General features: G+C 40.4%; 2 protein-coding genes and 1 pseudogene across 2 annotated transcripts; 2 read left to right on the top strand and 1 right to left on the bottom strand.

The window, feature by feature from the left end:
- The first annotated feature begins 1186 nt into the window (after positions 1-1186).
- Positions 1187-7462, top strand: LOC137975688 (serine racemase-like). The gene is made up of 6 exons (XM_068822842.1): positions 1187-1322; positions 2957-3137; positions 3907-4137; positions 4743-4865; positions 5899-6070; positions 6612-7462. The coding sequence occupies exons 2-6, from the start codon at positions 2958-2960 to the stop codon at positions 6905-6907; spliced, it is 1002 nt and encodes a 333-aa protein (XP_068678943.1). The 5' UTR covers positions 1187-1322; position 2957; the 3' UTR covers positions 6908-7462.
- A 1154-nt stretch (positions 7463-8616) lies between these two features.
- Positions 8617-18950, bottom strand: LOC137975687 (nuclear speckle splicing regulatory protein 1-like). The gene is made up of 7 exons (XM_068822841.1): positions 18850-18950; positions 18599-18686; positions 16385-16453; positions 14354-14479; positions 12764-12903; positions 10684-10751; positions 8617-9440 (listed from the first exon to the last, which is right to left on the bottom strand). Exons 1-7 carry the CDS (start codon positions 18864-18866, stop codon positions 8671-8673), a joined length of 1278 nt encoding a protein of 425 aa, XP_068678942.1. The 5' UTR covers positions 18867-18950; the 3' UTR covers positions 8617-8670.
- LOC137975310 (uncharacterized) lies at positions 16906-17789 on the top strand (annotated as a pseudogene).
- Positions 18951-20069: the final 1119 nt, after the last annotated feature.

Below are 20069 nucleotides of genomic sequence, written 5' to 3'. Positions count from 1 at the left end.
TTTTTACAGACCGACCAGTCGGTTGAGCGGGCAGCAGCGGTGATCTAACCCGAAGGTCGTGGGCTCAATTCCCACCCTGGTCAGAGTTTTTCTCTGTCCTTGTGTGGGCCCATTTCCATTAGTAGGGCTAACGCTCACCTGGTTCATATGAGGTACAAAACTAGCACTTCTCATTACACTCTAATCAGTTAAGTCTGTCGATCTATTTTTAGACTACCTTTCCCCACGGAAAAAAAAAACCGTTCCGGTCTGAAGACGCAATGACGCCAAGTTAGTCTCTTTTGATTGGTCATCGGGATCCCAGGGGATCAATTTGCATATGAATTTTATTATCTTAACCAAAGAACGCTTATTTTCAGGGGGGGGGGGGGGGGAGGGGGTTCCAAATCCGCGAAAGGGGGTCCAGATCCGCTAACCAATCTGTGCGGATCTGGGGCCTGTTTCTCGAAGGTCTTGAAAACTTTTCGGGCCCGAAAAGCCATTTTTAAACTGCCAACCGCTTGTTTTGGAAAGCCGATCTTTCAACGTATTTCCAAGGTAACAAAAGGAAAAATAACTTTGAAGTTTGACGACGACTTAAATCCTCTCCATTCTTGAAATACAAAGGGAATTGTGACACCTGAAAATGGCACATAAAGTTTCGGGACTTTCGAGAAACGGGCCCCTGGACCGAGGGGTCCACATCCGCTGTGACACCTGGCTAGCCTGCGTAGCTGGCAGTATTGTTAGCCAATCTCGACCCCAGAGCTCTTCTCTTTACCGAGGGAGAGAAGACCTCTGGGGAACCCTGAAACAAAGTGTCTTCTCATTAGTTTTCGTGAAGAACAATCAAAAGCGTCTCTAATTGGTGCATTCATGTTAGTACGAGGAGTGAGCAGGCGCTGTTAGGTTCAAATAGCTTTTTGGCTGTAAGAACCCTACGGCGCATGTTCTCCTACACAAAGTTTCCCAGAGACTTGGGTCGATCCGAGGCTCTGGTGACGAGAATGTATTGTTAGCGCGAGAGGGAAATGCCGCGCGGATAATGGGGAGTGGCGCCCCACCCCATTCTCCTTGCCTACAATACCGCCAGCTTCGCAGGCTATTACACCGGGCTGGCTCACCTCATGTAAATACCGGACTGAAACGCTACCTGCAGCCTGGCTGACCGGCCGCGGCTTGAGAGATCGTTTGGTACTTTATATACACAACACTAAGTGTCTCACCTTGTTTTGGAGTATCGTCTGGTAAATTACTTAGTCCACTGATATACGCGCGCGGTACCGTCCTGTCCCGTGGCAAAACCAGGGGGTCGTAATACGGTTGAGTTTATCGTGCACAGGGTAATTACGATAACAATTAATTTGGATGTGAAACTGTTAAAGAAATTTAGTGATTGCCTTGGTTTTGCTAGGTCTAACCATTGACGAACCATTGACAGCTCCCAATCCTTTAAAGCCCACATTAAATCTGTATGTAATAAGGTTAATGTTAAAGTTAGTGCTCTTAGGAGAGTTCGTAAATTCATACCTTCAGACGTGATGGTCAACATTTACAAGGCCTTTATTTTACCACATCTAGAGTACTGTGCTCCAGTCTTAGTTGGGTTGTCATCTGGTCTTTCCATCAAACTGGAGCTTACTAATCAGTATGCCATTAGAACCCTTTTGAACATGGCTAAGTCAACCTCATATGGTGACTTACTTAACTATGTTGGCTTAGAGACCCTAGAGCATCGTAGATATTTGCATGCTCTCTCCTTATTTTACAAATGCTTATATAATATGGGACCGAATAATATTAGGGAGATGTTCTCATTTCGTATTAATGAATATGACCTCAGAGGCTTCTGTAAACTAAATCAGCCTACCTATAATAGTAGATTCATGCATAGGTCATATCATTACATCATCTCAAGCCTATGGAATAATTTACCTGACTATGTAAGAAGAGCCACATCTCTTAATATTTTCAAATCAATGCTGGATGAGGTCAACTTGTCTATCGGAGCGAAATGTGCTTGTGCCTTTTGCACATAGTGTGATTCTCTGTAACTAGATTTACTTTTAGTGCTATTGATTGTCAGATTCTCATTTATTTCTTATTCTTTTATTATGGTTCTTATATCATTGTGTAATTCTTACTTATATATTGTATATTTAGATTTTTTAATTTATTATAATCATTACTATATAATTTAGTATAATATATTGTATATTTAAATTTTTAATTTATTATAATCATTACCCATCTTGATATGTACTGTATTTATGTTAATCTGGCACGTTCACGTTAAAACGAATCTTACTCATCCGTAAAATGTGGATAAATAAAGTACTACTACTACTACATGTATTCTGCTTAAAGGCCTTTAATTTCACCACTTTTTCAACGAATGAAAACCAAATTGTAACACAGTCTGCAGTCTGCGTTTTACACTGACCGAATTGCAACTTGACAAATCAATGACATCATGTCAAGGAATCGTTTGGTAAATTACTTAGTCCACTGATATAGGCGCGCGGTAATGTCCTCTCCCGTGGCAAAACCAGGGTCATAATACCATTAAGTGTGCACAGGGTAATTAAGATAACAATAATTAATTTGGAGGTGAATTTGTTTAAGTAATTTTGTGATTGCCTTGGTTTTGCAGTGTTATCATGTATTCTGCTCAAAGGCCTTTAATTTCACCACTTTTTCAACAAATGAAAACCAAATTGTAACGCAGTCTGCAGTCTGCGTTTTAGACTGACCGAATTGTAACTTGACAAATCGATGAGATCATGTCAAAGGTGCTGCAAAAGTGCCTATAATTTGGCAGAAAGCTTGATTGACAACCTTTACCTTCTTAAGCAACACCATTAATGATCTGCATATTATAATTATAGTTAACATTATCCAAGAATAATAATCTTACTACTAAATATTATTTGGAAATAATACTACCTGTTTGCTGTTATGTCTATCATGTAAATAGAATGGCATCAGCCTCAAGCAAGGAGTTAAAAATTACCATTCGTCATGTTCAACAAGCAGCAAAAAGAATTGCCCCATACATACACCAAACTCCTGTGATGACTTGCTCAACCCTTGACAATAAAGCAGGCAGAGCATTGCACTTCAAATGTGAACTCTTTCAGAAAATTGGAGCTTTTAAGGTGAGAACTGAGATGAAATAGATTTACCTCATTACTTATTATAAGATTTTTTCAGGATACCAGTATGCAGACTGAGAAGAGGTATCAAAATTTAAAGTGTTTTGAAAGATAAATGAGAATCGGGACTTTGAATAGACCTCTTTCATAATGGCGGCCAAGTAGATATTCTCTTAATGCTAATTAGCCTTTCTAGCCTCGCCCCGACAAGCAAATTTCAAAAGAATATTTGTTTCAAAATTAGGGCAGTAGGTCTAATTAACATAAATACAAAAGAATGTAAAGGTGGTCGCCGTTTATGAAAGTGTTCTGTGACTAGTACTGACATGTTCTGTGCCTTATCTAAGGTTTATCTCTTCACGATGACATTAATGAGTTCTGAGTGAGACATCATTGAACTTTTCATGCAAGTGAAAACAAAGATTTTCATGACAAAGGCAGGGTCAACTGCTGTTCACTGAAGACCACTGAACAATTGGGTTATGCATTACTCAGGGATGGCGCAATGGTGAGAGCACTCATCTTCCACCAATGTGGCCCGGGTTTGATTCCTTGACTCGGTGTCATGTGGGTTGAGTTTGTTGGTTCTCTACTCTGCACCAAGCGGTTTTTCCCGGGTACTCCGGTTTCCCCTCTCCTCAAAAACCAACATTTGACTTGATTTGTGTTGATTGTTAATTTCACTTTACAGTGTCCCCAATTAGTGCTCCAGCGCTAAATCAACTAGACACTTAAATAAAGATCCTTTCCTTCCTTTCCTTTCCTTTACCAGATAAGAGGAGCAATGAATGCCGTTATGCAGCTGCTAGAATCTCTTCCATCAGAACAGAAACCTGTACTTGTGACACACAGCAGTGGAAATCATGCACAAGCTCTTGCACTGTCTGCAAAGACAATGGGACTTCAAGCATACATTGCTATGCCAAGAAATGCTCCACCAGTTAAGAAAGCAGCTGTCAGGGATTATGGAGCAACTATTGTTGAGTGTGGTGTATCAGCTGAGGTGCATATTATTTCTTCATAGGTAAACACCAAGTCAGTTCTGGGTTGAACTGAATAAATAGGAAACTTGTCGGTGAACATTATTTTCTTGATGTCATCATCAGGGGAGATGGGAAAAAGAATGAATCGTTGTATTAATGCAGTTACAAAAGTTATTAGCACTGAATAAAATAATTTATCAATTAAGTTTGTGTCATGAGAATTATTAAATTGGCATGGTAAATGTAAAAAAAGTGAAAATGCTCTCCAATCTTTGAGAATAGATTTATGTTGAAAACCTGACAATTATTGTCAAGTTATTTTTCGTTGTTCATTACATTATATACCACTACAGCTTGTGCTGTAAGGTGTCTCGTGAGAAATAGCTTCCTTTTCCACATTACTCACTGTTGGCTGACAGAATTTGTGTTTGTTTATGCAAATACTGTAAAAATTCAAAGACAGTAAAACACATCTACAGTAGATATCAACCCTGTCCAACAAGACTCAAGCGAACAAATGGGAATCAATGTTTTCGTTTGGGCAAGCCATACCCCATTATTGCTCTCCAAAAATTTGCACAAGTTGCTGCTATTTGCTACAAGTTTTTATAATGTTTTATTTAAGGATAGAGAGTTGACTGCCAACAAAATCCTTGAAAAGACAGCAAATTCATATCTCATTCCACCATTTGATCACCCTGACGTCATTGCAGGCCAGGGAACCATTGCTCTTGAATTCCTTAATCAGGTTGGTTCATAGGTCTTTTCATCTTCTCATGCCTAGAGTCAAATTAATGACAGTGATGATTACATTAACTCTGCAAGAGGAATTTTCTGTAGGAATTAATATCTTGCTGAGACAACATACTGTAAAATGCCATCAAGAAGCCCTTTGTGTAAAAAGTGTTGTAAGGGTTCAGACCCGGGGGGGGGGGGGGGGGGGGTACTCGATGTATCCCTGGTTGGGGAGGTGCGGCACGGCCCCTCATACCCTGACCCTGTTTAAGACAAATATCGCTGATTTTCCTACCCATTTAAACGCCATTTTAAGACAGAATTCCGATTTTTGATACCCTGTTTAAGACATTTAACCCAGTTTAAGACAAAAATTGATAAATCGATACCCTGATTAAGACAAAAAATGATAAATTTGATACCCTGTTCAAGACAAAAATCCCGAAAAACATACCCTGGCTGGCCGCACGTCCCCATTAAGCCCTTATAAGGGAGTCCCCCCCCCCCCCCCCCGGGGGTTCAGAATAGGCTCATTGAAAAGGAGGGCTTTTGTTATCATCATTGCTATCATTATTAAACCTCACAGTCAAGTGGCATCCTTTCTTTTAACAGTTACTTTAGTAAAATATTAGTGTTCTTCAATTTTTCCCTTTAAATAATAATTTTTTATGTGAGCCCTTAATGTAAGGAGACAAAGAAAAATGTAAGGAGACAAGGAAAAATATAAGGGAGCTTAGCTTAATGTCTAGTGTAGGCTGTGCTTTTGATACTGATAAAAGTTCACGGGTGTATCATGAGCCCAGGGAGGTGATAGGGCTTGGTTTATGGTAATTGATGATATTTCTTTGTTTTATCATTTAATAGGCCATTTTTGAGTTCATGTCTGCCTCCTCTTCAAAGCGAGTCTAAGTGCGAAGTTTTTGCGATGGTAATTAGTTCTACTTTACATATGAATGACAACTAATTTTCATAACAAAAACTTCGCACTTAGGCTGGCTTTGAAGAGGAGGCAGACATGAACTCGGAAATGGCCTATTGTGTGGCAGGTTCCATCATTGGATGCAGTTGTTGTCCCTGTTAGTGGAGGTGGAATGTTGAGTGGAATTTGTATTGCAGTCAAGGCACTTAAACCTCACATAAAAATATATGCTGCTGAGCCACTGAATGCTGATGATTGTGCAAAGTCATTTGTTGCAAGGAAGAGGATTCCTTTACAAGGTGACTTTTCATCATTTTTTAACCATCTAGGATCATGATTTAGATTTGCCGACAAGACTGAGATTCACAACGTCTGTTTCAGTTTCTCTGTTCAGCACTTAATTCCCGTTTTTGCTTACAAGTACCTGAGTATGCCCTCTTACACCAAGTGTCTTCACACCAAATCACACCAAGGCAGCCTTGTACGCTGGAAAGAATAGGTCACACGGCAACACCAGGATCTCCATTCCCAACTTTTTACTGGTGGGTGGGTCTGTTGACAACTTTCTCACACGTGAACAAGGGTTGTGAAATGGGGGCAATACAAGTCTTTGAAAAGAGCTGTACAGGTCCACCACAAATCAGTAAATATTATTATTATATTTCTCCAGCTGTTTCCATCCTTTCACATTCATTTTTGTGCATAACTTTATACATCCTTGCACAACTTTTTGCTTAGGCATGAAATAACCAACATGTGGAAAAAAGAGTGCACAATGGTTATGTTATCAACTTTTCGTTTTTTTTCATTGCTGAAATAGAAGGTGTTACTTCTTTGTAGATACCCCTAACACCATAGCTGATGGCTTAAGGACAAGTGTAGGGTATCTAACCTGGCCAATCATATGTGAATATGTGACTGATGTAATAACAGTGACTGAAGATGAAATCACGTCTGCAATGAGACTTGTCTGGGAGCGAATGAAGCTTTTGATTGAGCCATCTGCAGCGGTGGGAGTGGCAGCAGTGCTATCAGAAAATTTCAAAACAATTCCTGCACAAGAACTTAGCAATGTGGGTGTTATACTGTGTGGGGGAAATGTGGACCTAGATAATCTTCCATGGACAACAAGTTGAGCTTGGGTGTAATCAGTGACACAATTTAAGGTGGCTCAACTTAGCAGTTTCAACGCTTTCAAGCAATGTTCTTATTAGAAGGATTGGCACTACCAAGTTGTATCACATATTAGCAATGTTATGGTACCATATGAAACATTTATTGCTGAACAAGATGCGGCCATTTTTGTGACATAATAAGTTACCATGGAAACAGGAAAGCCCAGTAAAAATAGCCTATATTTTGGCTTTAGTTGCCCATATCTTATTGCTGGAAAGTGATCAGAAGGCCAAGATGAAACTGTCTGAGCAAGTAAAGCCAAAATAGAGGCTGTCTTTGCTGGGATTTCCTGTTTTCATGGTAACTTGTTACGTCACAATAACGATTGCATCTTGTTTGGAAACAATCGTTGTTTCATATGGTAGCCTAGCATTGTTGTTATGTGATACAGTGTTGTCTCTTCAAAGTGTTGAAACTGGTTTGAGCCACCTTAAGAGCAGTCTGGATCCGCAGAAATAAATGTACTGATTTATCCTCCTGCCCTGAGTAAAGCTTGGTTTTGAGTTTTTCTCAAATCATTTCGCATTATATGGTACCAGGTTATTTTCCACTGAGGTGAGCTGGGGAAACTGTAAGTTGACAACTTTAAATTCTGTTAAATTAATTTTTTCTGTTATTCTTGTCAAAGCATTCTTTCGTAGAAACAATAGTCAATAGAGAATACTTTATATATATTAATTTAACTAGCGCAATGACTATTTTCCTTTTGGGACTTCTCTTTGTGTTATTTCATCAGTCATTGTATTTGTAACACAATGCAAAAAGTGCAAATATTTGAAAGGTATGTGATATCTAATGCGAGATGAAAGAAAAAGGAAACATTAAACTAGCTGTGTTTATATTGCCGTGAGAAATTACAACAAAGCAATATTAAAGAATATGTAAACGAATAGACCTTATTCGTATGTCCCGAAAGTCCCGAAAACGTTTTGGTAACCGAAAACCCATTTGTGAAACTGCCAACCGCTTGTCTTGGAAAGTTTTCAAGGTAACAGAAAGAAAATTAAAATGGCTGTGAAGTTTGTTAACTTAAATTTTCTCCATTCTTGAGATAGAAAGGGAATTGTGACACCCGAAAATGGCCCGTAAAGTTTTGGGACTTTCGAGAAAGGGGTCCCTGGACTGTTTGTTTGTTTGTTTGGTATTTATTTGTTTCAGCAGGTTGACGTTTTGGCAGCTATTCAGCTGAGGACCTGCTATACCCACCCACCCATATACTCACAGAGGACAGCCACAACACCGGGAACTTCATCCCCTACTCTTCTCGAATAATGTGTGGGTTCTTTAACGTCCCACAGGGAACTAATGAACATGGAAGTTATTTGTGAGACGGGACCTCCGGCTTATCGTCCTTATCCGAGAAGACTTGAAAGTCTAACTATTTGCGGATGTTATTACAAAGGCAGCACTTTCCCCTCAGTTATTTAAAGACCCTGAGTGTTGGTCCGGCCGAAGTAGAACTCACGACCTCCCGCATGGCAGCCCGGTGCTCAACCAACTGAGCCACCGGTGCGCTGGAACGAACGGGTATATAATATACCGGAACGAACATGCGATGAAGACTGATGCGGGTTGCATCTGAAAAGATTCCCCCCGCATACCCGGCATCAACCTCTCCTTCATGTTCGTTTGCAACCGTGAGAATACGAATTTATACCAATATGGCCTATTAATCACTGATGGGGTTGTGTTTATTTCGTATTGATAATACAAAACCGCTTTTTCAATCATCACTATCATCATTTCTTGTGGTGCTTTTGCCATCGTCCCGTGCACGTTTTCGTGCAAGATATCTCTCTTTAGCAGACATGACAGTTTCCTCTGTGCTGCGCTTAGCAAACTTGCTGATCGTCTCTTCACTTGACTTTTCTTTGACTGTTTTTCTTTCCTGGATAACCTCTGTATCGAGGGCTTCAGTCTTCTTAGATTTCTCGTTTTTTCCGCTGCTCTGATTTATACCGTGCTCACGTTTTCGATTGCTTTCTTCAAAGTCGTCATAACTTCGGTTACGATCCGAGCGATGATCTTCGTGTTTCGATTGACGTCTCTCGGAGTGACTTGAATGTCTACGGTGTTCTGTATCCTTACGATCTCCTCTTTGTCGCCTTCTTTCATTGTCGGAAGAATCTGATGACCTTGTTTTTTGTTCGTCATCACTTTCCGTGTCCCTTCGTTTCCGAAAGGCAGGTTCGTGATGTCTCGAACGGAGAGGCGGACTCTTCGTCCTGTGTCTTCGGTCTTCCCGTGATTGGTTGTGATGCCTGGAACGTCTTTGGTCGTCTTCCCGATCTTCTTCCCGTGTTTCTTTTCTGTTGCTATCTCGAGTTTCTTGACCTCCTTTTGCTGCTTTCGGTTTACTATCGTTATCATCGCTGTCTTTGTTAATTTTTGTTGAATCATCGGCAGTGAAAGATCCTCCCAGTGAAACATTGCGATTCAAAAGATTACGGTAAAACAAACTCAAGTCTTCCTGCTTCGTCACATCATTGGAAGCTGAAAAAGAGAAACTCAGTTTAATGAAAGAGTCTTTCATTTCAAACTTTTAACTCAGCCAAGTCTACATTAGCCCACTGAAAGCTCTAGAAATCCTGCATTTATGGTTTTCAATTTCACGTTTCCTCGAGTCATCGCTATTATGTTGGTGGATGAAATCAAAAATATCACTCCCAACCAGCATATTTACATTACATGACATTACACCGCTGTCACCTCGGTCTCCAAGACATTCGTTGCAAACTACCAATGGCAAAACTACTTAGTGGAGTCTACTTTATTAAGCAGGGGTAATCGGATAAAAAAAACTCGGAGCAAGCGCAAGAACTGGCTTTGAACCCGGGCCACACTAGGCATTACTAAACCACGAAACACTGAAACAGCTATTTCTTTCTACTTTTTTTTTTCTCGAACATCGAAACTCACAAGTGAGCAAATTCAGCAGTTGTTGATCTGAATACAAAGAAGTCTTGTTTCGGTGTTTTAGTGTTTCGTTTCGCTGTTTCGTGGTTTAGTAACGCCCGGCCACACTGGTGGAAGACAAACTGAGTTTTCTCAATACTAAGACATATCTGCTAAACCTAGCAATGTACTTATTGAATTTTTTTTTAGCAAGTAAAGGAGGATTGGTATATCTCTTGCCATGTCATTCCCTAAAACCCTCAATTGCAGTATACCGATAAAAAAGTTTCTACAAGATTTTAGCCTTCAATTTTGACGCAGACATCTGTTGTCCTATAACAAACTACACGGTTAAGGCTTTTTTAATTAAGGGGGAAAATACAAATCTCGGTAGGTATTTAATTGCGGATTAGAGCGAGTTTCATTCAAGTGTCGTAGAACCAAAACCGAAGTAATTACTTTCGCCAATCAAAAAGGACGGAGACAATCCAGTAAACCAATCAAAACTCGAAGTAATTACACGTAGCCGACACAAAGCGCGGGAAAATGTGCACGCGCGAGCCACGATTGGTTGAAAAAGTGGCGCGAGAACTTTGAATCAATCACTGAGTGTAGTAATCATAAACCAAAGTAATTCGCTAGAGCGGTTTTCAATTGAGTGTCCAAAGTAATTAGCGAATTGCTTTGGTTCTGCATTTACTTCACTCAGTGATTGGTTGAAAGTTCTCGCGCCATTTTCGATTGGCCAAAGTAATTATTACGACACTCGATTGAAACTCGCTCTAAATTGAAACCCGCTCCAGTGTTCATAGGTTTTTAACAAATGGGCCCAAGAACTTACAGTCAATAGCTTCTTGTCGCCTTAGTCTCTCTTCCTCCTCTGCCTGTTCTTGCATTTTCCTACGGAATCTGGTGAAAATTTGGTTAAGGTGTCCATAAAAGTAGTCCTTTCATAACAAAGCTAAAGTACTATAAACAGATAAATTTTGATTTTGTTTTCGGCAAGAGACTAATGTATTTGCTTAACATGAAAACCCCGGCTAAAAACGAGAGTCGAGACTATGACCGCACCATTAGAGACTGTTAGCATCGGCAACGGGTGCGAGTACGAGAGAAAGTACAACTTAAACTTGTTCTCGAACTCGTTCTCAACGTATTTAGGTAAGCGTATAATACGAGTTCCAGTCTGCAAAAAATACTATTATTATGTAATGAATGAATAACGCCTTTATTCGCCTTGTACTTAATTACTACATACATACATAAATAAAGAAAAGATAATATTTGTTTGTACTTGATTTAGCCTGGAGCTGAAATAATTTTAAGATTTTCTAGCCAGTTATCCAGAGTTTAAAGTTGTAAAGAAAATTGAGGTAGAATCTATTTTAAAAGAAGCAGTTTTAAAAGTACAATGTAATAAGAGAGAAAGGATATATTCTTAAGTTACGTTTAACTATGTTCTGACAGTAGATAAGGTTTCAATTGTTTTGAGAATTGGTATATGTTTAGTTTTTTAAGACTTGGGGGAATTTTGTCCTAGACAATACATGCAGCATATCCGATTGTTTGTTTTCCCGTATTAGTTTGGGATGAAGTTCTCAATTCGTCGCCAGTTTTGAATGAACATGTTTTCAAGAAAAGCAAACGCAATTTCCCTTTTGACAAACTCGCACTTTCCGCTTCGACTTTTCGATGTAAAGTCATCGCAATATCGTCCCCAGAGTCCGCTTTTCTTTTGGTCAGCACCAAGAATACGGACTCTAGCCATTTCCAATTTATGCGCAGTCGTAGTGAAGGTCCATTTTTGTAACCGTTGACGACCACTGTTGTTTCAAATTTCTTAGCGTGCGTGGACGTGCCGGAAGTCTGTTATTTGCGGACCTCCTGCCTTGGAACTGGCCAGAGTCCGTATTCTTGGTGCTAACCAAAAGAAAAGTGGGCTCTGGGGACGATATTGAAGTTGCCACAGATTAACTTGCCGGGAGGAGTTGAGCACGCAGGGCTGCGCAAATCTTAGAACTCGTCTTCTCTATTGTGCTGCCCACTGTCATTGAGCAACCACTGCCACCTGGGAACGGGTTGATTGCGAATTCGTTTTTTAGGTTCAAAAGAGGTTTGAGTATGATGGAAATTAAATGAAAGTCATTGGAAATGGAATATAAAACGATTTTCTTACTTCATCGCAGTTATGACAGTTATTGAAGCAACTAAGGTTCGAGACGTCGAAGATCGATGACCGAATATTTAAGACGAAAAAACGAAGATACCGCAGCAAAAATAGAGCAGTACATCGCATATCACGGTATTCCTGTTGTTCACAATAGCCTGTGAGTCATTTCAGGAAATTTTTCAAGAGGACTTTTCTCGCACCCAAACGGTGAGACCGGTAGGCGGGAAACCAAACAAGACCCTGCGTTACTTCACCAGAAGTGACTTGGGCTCCAAGGCAAACAACAGGAATGGACTGTTTTTGCTGGTCACTGTTAGATATTCTACTTTTTCCTAGGGGTATTCCTTTTCCACATACTAGCCAGGGTGTATGGAAAACCCTGTGGCCACTGCAGACAATAGAATAACAACAGGAATAACGTAACTTGCTGTTTGATATGTTATTTTTTCTGGGCGGGTTTTTGTTTCCCGGGTCTTTCATATGTAGGCTTTAATCTTCGTTTTGCACATACCATGGGGTTCGAGTTCAGACTTTCTTGGAGGCAGCAGCAGTGGCAATGGCAGCATCAGCAGCGGCACCAGCTGTATATTAAAAAGAAGACCAGTTTCTGCTATTGCTGCTCTACTTTTTTTTGCACAAGGAAAATCGTTTCATATCCAAAGCTTCAATACGTGACTCTCAAAAATAATATATTCTGCATCATTTCATAAAACATGCCGCACATAGGCATTGAGGAATTTTCAAAGGATACGCTTCTGTAACGAAGGCTTCTTTGTCATCAAATTCACCCTGTTCTTTTTCCCTCTCTTTCTGCACTTGGCGCTCCACTGTTCGCTCATACTCTCTCTTCCTGGCTGCAGCAGACTTAAGCAGTCCTTCCATGTACTTAGGCTGGAGATATCCAAAACCACAAAAATATCAAACACCAGAAAATACACAACAGACCATGACCTCATACCCTGTATGGGACTATATTGTTATGAAGTCCTGACACCCCGTATCCTCAGAAGTTTGTCAAGTTTGTTTTTAAGCACTTACTCTTCCATAAGCTTCCCATTTTTTAGGAAAACTCTATAAAAACACATACCAGTTACAAAAGAAAATTCAATAAAACACATCATGCAACTGCATCTGATAAAGCAAAATCATGCTTGTCCACGTCAATTTGGTCAGCTGCCACCAAGCCAACAAATAAAATTATTATAACTCAAATATTAAAGAAATTTAATGATAGGTGATACAACTTATCGAATAGGCCATTTTCAAATTCTCACGGCTGGACTGGATATAGCATGAAATGGAGGCTAATGCGGGCAAATCTTTTCAAACACAAATTAATTTGCCTGCATTAGCCTCCATTTCATGCTAGGTCGAGTCCAGCTTGAGAATTTGAAAATGGTCTATTGGAAGTTGGTGACAGTGTCTATTTGTCCCAGAAGGCCAGGGATAAGATTGGGGCAGGTCAATTCACCAAAGGAAGGCCAACATCATCCTCCGTTATGGCAGCTATTTTGTACTTGACATTCAGTTTGGCAACTAGAACTTTCCCTGTCATTCAACCATTGCACAGCACATACACACAAATAACATTAAAGTGGACATGGCTACAAGTAGCTAGGGCACAAGACAATGGTTTTAAATCAAAGCAGACAAGACACGGGTCTACAGTCAACTGAGGTCATCAAAGCAATGATGCTGTTTGGACTATGTTGGCAGGTCGTAGCCAATTACACCCAAGAGAGTTGGCTTGATTGATGTAATATCATCATGCTTTCACACATGGAATAAAATTTGTGGCCCCAACAATTAATAAACAAAGCAACCATCTTTAATGTCGATAACTCTTAAGAGTAATTCAACTGACAAACCTGAGGTCAACGGTGAACTCATTTCACTCCCCCCTCTTCATCAGCGCTCCGTTTTACTGGTATTTAACCCTTTAAGCCCCGAGGGGTTCCCCATTGACGAGTAAAATCGTCTGGCGTTAGACAGAGTAAAATCTATAAGTGCCATTTGGCACTATCGGGGCTGAAAGGGTTAAACAGGGACATAGTTTTTTCACGCTGTTAGCTTAACCCTTTAAGCCCTGAGGGGTTCCCCATTGACGAGTAAAATCGTCTGGCGTTAGACAGAGTAAAATCTATAAGTGCCATTTGGCACTATCGGGGCTGAAAGGGTTAAAGGTACTTATTTAAGCTACACTGAAAGGAAAGAAGTTGAAACAAGGATGTGAGATCCTGGGATCAAACTCAGGACCTCTTGCACCAAGGCTGGTCACTGACCGACTGTGCCATCCTTGCTCCTATTAATTTTTCCAATATTATACTGTTTTGGAGCCTACCTTTCTGTCTTTTTCTGGATCTTTGAAGTTAGCAGCTTTCTTTTTTTCTTCCATTTTATCATAAACAGCATCATATTCATAAACAGTTGGGTCTTCCTTCAGAGCTTTTTGGATTTCTATCTGTGTCTGTGTTATATCAAGAAGAATAGTTAGTTACCTACATCATGGTCACAGTTGCTTCAGTAAAGTGAATTTTCTATTTATATTTATCGTGGAACTGTTAAGCATCTTACAATGGCTAAAAATAATGCTTTACCTGGGTAAAACAACTACATGTATGATCAGTTTTTCCCCAAGGGACTTGCGGAAGTTGGGAGAATTCTCAACACTGAGTTATGCAAAGCCTCAACTGCGTCTCGGGTTTGCATAACTGTCTCGAATTCTCCCAACTCCCCCTCGTGTTTAGATAAGGCAATGGAAACACAGAAAACGTCCTCTATTGCTTAAATGGTGCTAATTGGGGACTCATTCAGGCCAGACCATAGCACCACCTTGCTCTTGTCAAATTGCATGTGGGACCTTTAACATCCCACAGAGTTTATGAACAAGGGTTGTGAGATCGGCCTACAGTTTATGGTCCTTACAGAGAAGACTTGAAAGTCTAACCATTTGTGGATGTAATTAAAAGGCAGAACTTTCTCCTCAGTTATTTAAAGACCCTGCTTGTTGGTATGACTGGGGTCTAACACATGACCTCCCACGCACTAGTCCAATGTTCAACCAACTGAGCCAACGGGTCGGCAGTTAATATTGCAAATAATTATTATTCTTAGTTAATGGGGACATTCACACCTCAAACTCCCTAGGACGCCTCCCATTGACGGGTAAAATCATCTGGCGTTAGAGGAAAATCCATTAAGGGATCAATGGGTCAATGGTTTGGCTCTTCACATGCATTGAAAATTAGGCAAGCTAACCCATTGATCCCTAGGAGTGACATTTAACAGATTTTACTCTGTGATCTAATGCAAGACGATTAAATTTAACTTGTCAACTGGGTGCGTCCTAGGGCGTTTGAGGTGTCAATGAGTTATTAAGAGATATTTATAATAAAGATCAAATTAAAACACATGAAATTAAGCTGGATCAAGTCAAATCAAACATAGGTTTTTTGACGAGACGACAAAACTGGGGCACTCAGAGACTATGCTCTCAGCGCAGAGTAGAGGTCTAACCAATAAACTTAACCCACAAAATTTGACAAATCAAAAGTAGTTCAGCATTGTCTGTACTCTCAACAGTGGTCAAAGTGTTGTGGATGCTGCTTGCGTCGGGCATGATGCAAGCAGCGTTGTCTAGCCTCTTATCGACAATGGCAAATTAGCCAATCATATTGCAAGATAACAAGCAATCGTGGTAAAAAATGATGTTGAGTCTGGGAATGATTCCCAGGCTACATTGATGGAAGGCAAGTTCCCTCACTACTGAGCCATTACCCTACCCCCACCCCCCCCCCTCCCCTGCCCTCCCACCTGTTCAAGCACTGAAAAGACAACAAGCAAAATTTCCGAATATCTGCCAAACCATCAAATAAGAGATTCGTTATTTCATTGCAAAGAAATTCTTCCAAAAACAACAACAACAACAAAGTAAATATTCTCTGTTCACCTTATTACACAGTGGTCAAACCAAGACACTACAGTGCATGTATAATAATGATATAGTGGAAAAAAAAACCAACCTAAGCAGGGAGGCGCGGTGGCCTCATGGTCAGTGTGCTCAACTCCGGATCGAGTGGTCCAGGTTCGAGTCCTGGCCGGGGACATTGTGTTGTGTTCTTGGGCAAGACACTTTACTGTCATGGTGCCTCTCTCCACCCAGGTGTATAAATGGGTACCAGCAAATCTAATGCTGGGGGTAACCCTGCGATGGACTAGCATCCTATCCAGGGGGGAGTAGAAATACTCCTAGTCACTTCATGCTACAGAAACCGGAGATAAGCGCCGGCCTGATGGGCCTTCTAGGCTCGTAGCAGACTTTAGCTTTACCTTACCTAAGCAGTAACTATTACATGTAGTCAGGGAAAATTACCTGCTTCATTTGTTTCTTCTTCTGCGCCTCTTGAATAAGAGACAAATTCACCTCCTTGTGGGCAGAATCCTGAACAGCAAGAAAAATCACCAAAGCAGTCTCTACAGATTTACTTCAGTGTTTGCAGCTAAAATAGGGTGTTGTTATAAGACCATGAAAATTTCCCTCTTTCACTTATTTTCAATAAAGATTTGGTAATGCAAAGACAGGCAAAAATTAACGATAAAAACCGACGTTTCAGTGTCTTCATGGCGCCATTGTCAAGGAGAAATAAAAATTACAAAGTTTGCGGCGAGGTGTAACATGAAATTAGCATACAGTGTTTGACGCTAATTATATAAATACTTTTGCGCGAATTGAATCGCTTTGCACGTTCAGAGTGGGTTTTAGGTCTCTGATGAAAAGCATTTCATTCACCAAACAATCGAACTTATTTCTACACTTTTTCAGAATGCTAAATCGCCTCAGTAGGTCTTTTGGGACTTCGCCGTGCTGTTCGTGATAGTGTTTATATACTGAAGATGCCTTTTGTTTATGTCCATCCACACGTGTGTGTAAGTGTCCACACACATTTAGCAACAGCAACTACTTTCCTGCATACCCTCAACAGCGCCCACCCTTCGGTCAAATTCACCATGGAGGTGGAAAAGAACGGCAAGCTTCCTTTCCTTGGCACCGAATTACTCAACCATGCACCTCGGATTGAAACCAAGGTTTATGTGAAACCCACAAACACGGGTCTACTATTACACTATCAAAGCCATGTAGACAATCGCTACAAACGGAGCTTACTGACAACCATGAAGAGTGTGATCGCCTAAAGAAAGTTTTCGCACACCTTAAATACCCGGAACGCTTGGTAAATTCCACCATTAACACCTTCTTACATTCTAGAATCGTTGATAAGCATCCCTCACAGACGCCCAAACAACCAAGAGCCATTGTTCGTGTGGTCATACCGTTTAAAGACCAGGAATCAGCAAATTATGTTGAGAAAGAGCTCAAGAATCTCAGCATAAAGGTGCGGACAACTGTCCAGCCAGTATTCGTTAGCCAAAAAATTGGCCAAGATCTTAAAGTACATGAAACTAAGCCACAGATCGTCAACCAACAACGCGTCGTTTATCGTTTTCAATGTGACCTGTGTGATGCAGGTTATGTGGGCTATACGCGTGGACACTTACACACACGTGTGGATGGGCATAAACAAAAGGCATCTTCAGTATATAAACACTATCACGAACAGCACGGCGAAGTCCCAAAAGACCTACTGAGGCGATTTAGCATTCTGAAAAAGTGTAGAAATAAGTTCGATTGTTTGGTGAATGAAATGCTTTTCATCAGAGACCTAAAACCCACTCTGAACGTGCAAAGCAATTCAATTCGCGCAAAAGTATTTATATAATTAGCTTCAAACACTGTATGCTAATTTCATGTTACACCTCTCCGCAAACTTTGTAATTTTTATTTCTCCTTGACAATGGCGTCATGAAGACACCGAAACGTCGGTTTTTATCGTTAATTTTTGCCTGTCTTTCACTTATTTCTATCCTTTAAGCTAAGTCTAACAAGTACAGTAAGAAATGCACTTAATCAAATTTAGTTTCATTGGTTTCCTGCCATTACAGGAAATTTCAGCTTGATTTTCAGGAAATGCTAATGTCTCTTCCAGGACATCATGACCTCCTAACTGTTGGCTGAGAAACCCCTGAGAACGATATTGTCATAATTTTGAAAAATTATGTCTATGAACTGGGTCCACAGACGTGGCCCATGCATCATGTTGTGCCAACAGCCATCCCATGTGTAGAATGACAATCCAGGAATACTCTTCAATATCTTGTCTGACTTATACTCCCTCACCATTTGAAACTATTTGATACTTGAAAACTCTAAATCATTGAAGTCGAAAATACTAGATACAGTCATACACGGTACTGGATAACACTGAATACTTATTAAATTGGTGTCACATGGTAACATGACATCACAACTTCTGACACAACAACTGGGTCCGTGGAGCAGTCCATGGACTGGGTCTACAGGGGTGGTCTATCTCTTGTATACGTCCCTTTGAGAAGTGCAAATCACGTCAATGTGATCATTCACAGGGAGATCATGCCCTCCCTGTGTGAACATTAAGTTACACACCAACTTGCAAAATTTTCGTCTCTCTATCCGCATGTTCAGCCGTACTTTTTAAAGTAAACATACCTCATCATCACTGGAATCGTCACCAAAGGCTGCCAGTTTCTTCAAAGGGTTATTAACAGCCTTTTTACCCCGAATGATGAGACCATACCTGCAAAGTTAGAACCCTTTTCTATCATAAAAGCTACATGTGAAGATCGATCGACTATTCCCTGTAAAATTTTTACATTGGCCCACATCCTGCAAGTAATTCAGCCACATGCTATACATTACAGCAAGCCTATGTAAAATAAGAAATCAGTTGTCAAACTTACCTTTTGGGTTCCCCCATCTTAAAGAAATGATTTGAAATCGTCCTTGAAATCGAAATGCTCTGAACAATTCTCTGTATATCGCCATCTGCTCAGCGGCTTGTGTAAATTACAAGAATTCTTCACTTAAGTTACACGAATTGTCCTCTTTCCTCCACCGGGAACGACCCTTCACTTTTTGGAGAGTCTGAAGACAGACTATTCAAGAGTTACATCGTAGGTCAATTTCAAATGGCATATCAACATTTACAGCTGGAGTTGACCGAGACCACGTTTATTAATTAACAGATTAACTTAATTTTATGTTGAAATGATATATGAAATGGATCACATATGAACAGCGGATATGAAATCAATACTTCACTTGATTTCATATCCGCAGTTCATGTATGATCCATTTCATATATCATTTCATCGTTGATTCATTCCTCACGGGAACATTTGAACCCACAAATGACCAGCTCCCAACGTCAGTGGTTTCATAGCTGACAGTTGGTTAGAATGTCGCACCGGTATCGCGAGTTCAAACCTCGTTGAAGTCCTGAATTTTTTAGGCTTCTTTACGCAATTGCAAAAACTGCGTTCATAACTAGCTTCACTTGATTTCATATCCGCAGTTCATATATAATTCATTTCACATATCATTTCATCGTGGATTCATTCCTCACGGGAACATTTGAACCCACAAATGACCAGCTCCCAACGTCAGTGGTTTCATAGCTCAGTTGGTTAGAACGTCGCACTGGTATCGCGAGGTCACGGGTTCAAACCCCGTTGAAGTTCTGAATTTTTCAGGCTTCTTTACGCAATTGCAAAATTGCATTCATAACTTCGAGGATCATAGCTTCACTTGATTTCATATCCGCAGTTCATATATGATCCATTTCACATATCATTTCATCGTTGATTCATTCCTCACGGGAACATTTGAACCCACAAATGACCAGCTCCCAACGTCAGTGGTGTCATAGCTCAGTTGGTTAGAGCGTCGCACCGGTATCGCGAGGTCACGGGTTCAAACCCCGTTGAAGTCCTGAATTTTTCAGGCTTCTTTACGCAATTGCAAAAGTTGCGTTCATAACTGCGATAATCATAGCTTTACTTGATAATTTAATGTGTGAAGACTATCCAATCGGAAGCCAACAGTTTTCCTTGGCGACTGACTGACACGGTGTAGCAAATCAAAGAATGGTGAGACCCTCCCAGGGGATTTGGGGAAGGGG

The sequence above is a fragment of the Montipora foliosa genome, chromosome 11, assembly GCF_036669935.1.
Source record: "Montipora foliosa isolate CH-2021 chromosome 11, ASM3666993v2, whole genome shotgun sequence".
In the NCBI taxonomy this organism is placed as follows: domain Eukaryota; kingdom Metazoa; phylum Cnidaria; class Anthozoa; order Scleractinia; family Acroporidae; genus Montipora; species Montipora foliosa.
This window is presented reverse-complemented; position numbering and strand designations above follow the sequence as displayed.